At 57.1% G+C, this 6,808-nt stretch overlaps 2 protein-coding genes across 2 annotated transcripts; one reads left to right on the top strand and one right to left on the bottom strand.

The window, feature by feature from the left end:
* Positions 1–913: 913 nt before the first annotated feature.
* On the top strand, positions 914–2,371 carry D7B24_000813 (uncharacterized protein; the record flags this gene model as incomplete). The annotated part of the gene is made up of 2 exons (XM_028635061.1): positions 914–1,131; positions 1,273–2,371. 2 exons carry the CDS (start codon positions 914–916, stop codon positions 2,369–2,371), a joined length of 1,317 nt encoding a protein of 438 aa, XP_028492374.1.
* Positions 2,372–4,367: 1,996 nt separating this feature from the next.
* Positions 4,368–5,951, bottom strand: SAT4 (serine/threonine-protein kinase HAL4/sat4; the record flags this gene model as incomplete). Its single annotated transcript, XM_028635060.1, has 1 exon — positions 4,368–5,951. The coding sequence occupies one exon, from the start codon at positions 5,949–5,951 to the stop codon at positions 4,368–4,370; it is 1,584 nt and encodes a 527-aa protein (XP_028492373.1).
* Positions 5,952–6,808: the final 857 nt, after the last annotated feature.

Genomic DNA, 6,808 nt, shown 5'->3' with positions numbered 1-6,808 from the left:
AATTTTGGTACACCTGAATTCGACCTGAGCTGTTGCCTCTATCGAACATAGTCTATCGGCGACCACCGACCAGGCCTGAACCGCTGGAGCACGAACTGCAGCATTCCATTCACCCACCCTTGACTACCTTACCTAGACAGACGGCCATCAACTCAGCGCGTGCACCCGCACCGGTTCCGCACTGGTCGAAACTTGAAAGTCACTCTTCCTTGGCCAAGCTTATCTTGTCCATTTATTTGACCGCTTCTTTCTCGGTCCGCTTCAAAGCTCTCCAGCAAGCGACAGACGGGGAGAAGGAAAGGCACGCCAAACGAAACAGGCACAGAAGGAAAGGGTCCATTGTAACGGCAAACAGTCGATCCTCTAGCCGCAACCGCCCGCCGCCCGTCAGCCCACCATTGTGACGAGCCAAGAGCCACGCTGCAGCCACCACAACCTAGAAAGAAGGGGCGCCCGAGTTTCACGAAACTGATCCTTCCCCACCCACCGGGCAGGCACACGGACTAGACGTGCGACCGTCGCATCTACCCCAATCGCGCCCAACCACCACCATTTCATTCTCTTGACCATCCATCACAACCCCGTTCGACTCGTGCTTTTGACGCGAGGAGGGAATAAGTTCAAGACAGCCGATAGCTGTCCAAAAGAGGACGCCTTCAACGACGATCTGTCGCGACGACGTGCCCTGTAATTATCAATCAACGCTGATCAGCATAAGCGGTTGCAACGCTCCGCAGAGGTTCCTTACCCGCCCGCCTGAGACACTGGCCTCCCAGTTCACGGAGAAAACCCGGTCTCGGATCCTGAGGGCTCTCGCAATCGCCCCCCAACGCTCTTACAAACCGCTTTCTTCCATTTCAAGCTTCGCAAACGAAGTTTTAACGACATCGCAATTATGAGTGCTGCCATTGCAATGGCTCCCTCGCCCGCGCCGCACGACAGATCCTCGTTCGCTTCCGACCTGCCGCCCCCTTCGCTACCAGCCAAATCCGCCTCGGCATCCATGCCCTCCCCATCAGCACAACGCAGCGCGCCATCTGCGCCTGCGGGCACTCCCAGCACGACAGCACACCGATCAGCCAGCGGCAGCCCCAAGGGAACTGCCGGTACCAGATCTTCTCCTCTTAGCGGGTAAGCATTGTCCAACAAATTGCGCGTACCGCGACAGTATTTTCGGTGGGTGTGAGGCAATGCATCCGCATTGCTGAGGACGATCGACAAACCTGGCATCATACTTTCCTGTTCTTTTGCTAATACGCGTGCGTTTCTCAGAAGCTCGAGGCCCTCCAACCCACCCCCGAAGATCGTCGTCAAGAAAGAGCCCGGTTCTCCAGAGATGCCTGCCACGGCTAGGCATCGACCGCGCAAGCTGGATCTGTCCAAGGGATCTCACCCTGGCTCCAACCAACCCGGCACTGCTCGTCCTCTGACCGCGCGAGATGGTCTCGGTATCCAGGAGGTCGGCATCGCTTGCCTTTCGCCAGGTTTTGTCACGAAAGATCCTCTGATGAAGGAGCAGCTCCAGCGCAGCATGAGCGTTAGGGACCAGCAGCGTCATCTCATCGAGCAGAGATTGCACCAGCAGCAGTCGGCAAAGGGAGACGGTCCTGACACTGCCGGTCGTGAGCCTCCAGCGTCGGCATTTGCCGCCAAAACTCCCGGCATGTCGCGTCGCAACAAGGCACCACCTGGATTGTCCATCATGGCACCAGCTGCAGAGAGCTTTGCCAACGAACGAGTGATTCAATCCGCCCCTCTGGGACAAACCTTCACCGGCCGCCACAACCCGCATCCTCTGACCCGCCACATCACAAACCAGCCGTCGACACTGTCAAATACCTCTCACATCCACCATGTCCCGGCGAACCAGACGTCCAATCGTCTGCCGCCCATCGCCGATGTATTTGGTCAGGGGCTTTCTGGCCACCCAGACAACGCACCCGCCTCCATGTATGCTGGAAACGGCCGCGCACCGCTCACATCCCCGAGCCACCCACCACCGAACATGCAACATCAAGCTCCCACCCCTGGGCGTCCAAGGGAATACAAGTCGGCTGAGGAGGCTCAAGCTGAACTCGCTGGAGGCAGGGCGGAGTTGTTGCCGAAGATTGTTCACTACGGAGGTCCCCAGCCACCGACCCCACCTTCCCCCCTTCCTGGTAGCCGCGCCGCGGAAGCCAGCCGGAGCGCCAGTCGGAGGAGAACAAGAGCCGAGTACGAAGATGGTGCCAGCCCGCCCCTGGGTAATGGTCCCGCACCACAACGACGAGGACCTTTCGGCGCAGGCCGCGACAGCTCCGAAACGCAACAAGCCAAGCGAGATGAGTTCCTCCGGTTATGTGAACGGGCTTGGGACCTCTTCCACTCATGAGACCGGAACACGTCTGGTTGCACTGCTTTTGATCATGCGCAAGGTGTATCGGGATTTAATGTCTTCGGTTTGTTTACACTCTCGTCAAGGGGCAGCGAAGAGAAAATGAAAAGCATGGTCTATGCTGCAGCAAACACGGAACAACAGTAACAAGGAAAACGATCAACCGATCTATATGAAACACGTTGTTTCATTTCTTATGTCAAAATTCACTTCGTTCATGGCTCAGGGCAGAACCACTGCGTATCTGTCCAAATGGCATGGTATGGCTCGAGAAACGCGAGACGGCCGGTGCTTTGGGCTGGATGGGACTTGGGTGCGCCGACCACCATATTGGTTTTCTCGTTTGTCATGTCCTGGAGATGCAATGTTTGCGAGAGAATCACTTCTATCTTTTACCACTTCTTCATCTTTCACCTTCTTGACCCGGATGGCATGGGAAACGAGACACATGAACGGCGGAGGCGAATTGAATCGGGTTTTGTACGTTTACGTGGGGATTACTTGAGGCTGTGTGTGGACATACGGTCGGCCAGGGGAGGCGAGGAAAGTGAGCGGGCGTGGAGCGGAAGGGGTAGTTGTACACGTACAGTAATCTTCATTGCCCGTGAATAGGGTCTCGTTTGTTCCCAACACTTGACTGAAATGCATCTGGCCATTTGTGACCTTGGCTCCTTCTGTTTCAAGACCATATAGTGCTGGACAGGATATCCTGCGGCCCCCACGGGCGCCACAGTTCGAGCAGCATGCCCACGCATCTCGTCTACTTTGCCGAGCCACTAGGACTTGACCGCTGCCTCGCCTCTGTGCAGTATGCACGGGCAAGTCGCCCTCGGAAGACGATTCCGCGGAAGCGAGCGAGAGATGTCCGGCCGGTGCTCGGCAAGGCAAGACGTGGAGAGAAAGGAGAGGCTGTTTGCTGTTTGTCGCTCCCCCTCTTCATCAACCCGCCTCCTGCTGGAGCATAGGTCTTTCCGGGTATATATGCCTTGCGCAGCTTATGCCGTGCGCAGCTCGCATGAATGACCTGGGTTCCTCTTCGCTGGCGCATGTCGTGTGCCTCCCTCTGCCTGTTTGGAGGTCTGACCACTTGTCCCCTCTCCCCCCCCTCCCCTCCCTTCTGGGCGCCGACGGACCTTGGGGGCGCTGCGTGGTAGTGGCGCACGTTGTCGTTGTCGAACGCATAGAGGAGGCAGCTGGACGGGGGCGAGCTACGTATGGAATTCCTTCGTATAGAAGCCATGAGCGCCAGGATCCCTTTGGGGTTTCGCTCTCCTCATTGTGACAAGGGCTTTCAAGATGGTGGATTGACGTTTCCGATGGAGCGCCCTTGCAGACAGATGGGTAGCAACGAGTGTCTGAAGTAGATCATCACAGCTCGAGGGACGTAACGACGGCCTCAGCTACTACGTCTGTCGGCGGAAGGCTCGGGCAACCCACGCCTCTGGAACGCAAATGCTGTATCAACAACTCACCCCATCACAGGCGAAGAAGGCAGCCTCGAACTATTTCTGTATGCCTGGATTCATCACAGGCCATTGTTTGTTAACTATAGAACAGGCTTTCTTTCTACACGGCTGTGGGACCTGCTTCACCTCAAGCAAGCACACTTCCCAACATCAGGGCTTGTGCCTGTAACATCATGCCTTCAATCCTCAAGCGTCAGTCACCCCATCAATGCTTGTCCCACGAGAGCAACGCGGATATGCTCCTATGTACTGTGCGTGGCATGCATAAACCAAAAAAATAAAATAAGATAAAATGAAGTAAAGGGGGGGGGGGGGGGTGGACAAAGGGTGTGGGAGGTCCCAACGCCCCCAAGGAAGCTTTCGTTCAACGCCAAACGCCGATGCTCTTTCGCTGCGCGCATACCAACTCGGCAATCGTTGCTGTTGTCACGGGGAGGGAAGGAAAGAAATTGCTCGAGTCTTGGTCAATCATATCGTTCACATGGTTGCCGATCCGGGGTTGGAGGGGGCGTTCTGTCCGTTGACGATCACAGACCTTCCTCGCCGGCCTTGCAGAGGGTAATCTCGCGACCCCACTCGGACTTGAGAACCTGCGAGGCCGTGATACGCCGCGTGGGGTTCGGGTCTAGGATGGAGTAGATGACATTCCGACAGCGGGCCTTGGGACATGTTAGGCTGAGACAATTACATCCGGTTTGTACGGGGGTGCTCACTCTGTGCAAGGACTCGATGGGACCGTACCCCTCTTCATCACGGCGTCCGGCGAGATAGCGATCGTAAAACTCATCCTGGTCCTTCCTGGCGACGCGCCAAAGGTGACGGCCGGTCCGCATGGCCATATAAATGACACCACATGCCCAAACGTCAACGGCGCGGGCATCGAATTCCTTGTCCACGTATTCTTCAGGCGCGATGTATGGGGCCGATCCGCAGAGACCAGAGACCATGTGGGGGTCTGTCTCCCACGCCATGCGGAAACACTCGCCGTTGCCGAAATCAGTAATCTTGAGGCCACCACGTGTGGTAAGGAGGAGGTTCTCGGGCTTCAGGTCACGATGGGCGACGCCCATCTCGTGTAGGTATTCCACGCCGCGCATCATTTGCTTGAAGAAGCAGTCCGCCTCTTGGACCTCGAGCTTGCCGGCGGCTAGCACCAGCGTGTACAGGTCACCACCTGCGCAGAACTCCATGACTTCGCAGTAGTCGCCCTTGGCGTCCTTCAAAAGGTCGAGCGTGTGGATGACGTTGGGGTGTCGCAGGGACGACGAGATGCAGAACTCGGCTGTCAAACGTTTGCTGTACTTCTTCTCCGTCTCCTCTGGACGGCGACGGAACTCCTTGACGGCGAACAGTTTCTCGGCGCCATTCTCAGCCTTCTTGTGAGAGATGCGCACAATGCCAAAGGCACCACGTCCGACAACTTCGTGGCATTTTCCGTACTTTTGTGTCAGCGAGACTGACGCGTTGGGTCCGCCTTTCCTGTCTCCAGCCACATCATCGCGGTTCTCGTCCCTCAGCGTATCGACCCAATTAGAGACGAGTGACAGGTCGTTTTCTGCGATTTCCTGCTTCTTTCCGAGCAACATGCGCCACATGTCCGAAAGCTTTTCCTGCCGGCGACTGGACTTGAGGTGGTGTGAATGGCCACCCTGGACATCTTCATCGGGCATGAAGCGGTGCAGTTCCTTGGGTTTTGGCTTGACCGCAGGGGCAGACTTTTCGCTCGCCTTCTCGTTGCCGTTGGCGGGCGTACTGCGCGGTATCGGCGGCGAGCTCTTCTTTGGTCTCGCTGCGTCATCATCGAAGCTGGCACGACGTGGCGTGACGGAGGGTGTTGACCGTGGTGTTTCACGGTGGGAGAACATGCGGGAAAGCTTGTCCTTCATGGACACGGTGGGGCGGGCGACAGGCTGGAGGAGAGCGTCGGGAGGAGGTGAGGTCTTGCCGTTGACGCTGCTCGAGACACTACCATTCCGACTGGCGGTGCCGTTGGTTTGGCCGTTCTGCGGGTTCATGTGCGGTGATCGCTTGACGGAGTCGTCGTGGGACTTTAAAGACGGGGGTTTTGAGCTCGACACTGAGCCGACTCTGGACTGAGGTGCGCTGTTCATTTTACGTGCGAGCACAAGGCTTGAGCAGAGTGGGAGTTTGGGTGGTGTGAAGACGAGGTCGTGGTTTGTCGTGGTGGGTGGCGGGTCTTTATGACGACAGTCGTGACAGGGTTACTTGGCAGCCGGCCAGTCGTCTAGTTGGCGAGGTGTGTTGGTAAGCAGTTGGTATTACTGGAGAGGTCGCGATGCCCAAAAAGTCGACAGGAAGGGAGTCTAGGGGACTGCCAAAGGTGATGTATGGGATGAAGCGGCGACGTAAGAGACGCCTGGGCGTACGGGCTTATGCCCGAGGAGACGCGACTCGTTGAGCGAACAAAACAGCTGCTGTGCTGCGGGCTGGACTGGTTGAAGCTGGGAGTCGCAAACAGAGTAGCGACGGAGATGTGGACGACGGAGCAGTGGTGCTTTTTGTGCTACCAGGCGTGAAGAATAGCAGTCTGGATGCACGAACCAAAGAGGTGCCAAGAAGGGGTTTTTGTTTTCCTGGCAGAGAGCAGCAGGTAGAAGCGTATATTTTTTCGTCCTTTTGTCTGTCTGTTGACGGTCGACAAAAAGCAGATGTCGAAGGAGGCGGCCTTCTTCTGGGTGATCGATGGGTGGGCGCAGGTTAAAGCGTGACCGAATGCAGTGGTGGGGATAGATGGCCGAGAAGGGAGGGGGAGGGGAGGAGGGGGGGGGGCCTGGGAGAAAGGTAAAGTGAGGTTGGTGCAGGCGAACGAACCCTGTACCGAAGGACTGGGTTGGCAGGGAGTGGTAGAGGTGGTAGAGGGCTTCGAAGGCCTGTGGCGGGCGGCGAGAGCCAGGGAATTATAGGGCCGAGGTGGGGAGCCAAGACGTGTTAGAGGGTCAGAGGGGGG

Source organism: Verticillium nonalfalfae (genome assembly GCF_003724135.2).
Source record: "Verticillium nonalfalfae strain VnAa140/NRRL 66861 chromosome Unknown scaffold_112, whole genome shotgun sequence".
NCBI lineage: Eukaryota > Fungi > Ascomycota > Sordariomycetes > Glomerellales > Plectosphaerellaceae > Verticillium > Verticillium nonalfalfae.
This window is presented reverse-complemented; position numbering and strand designations above follow the sequence as displayed.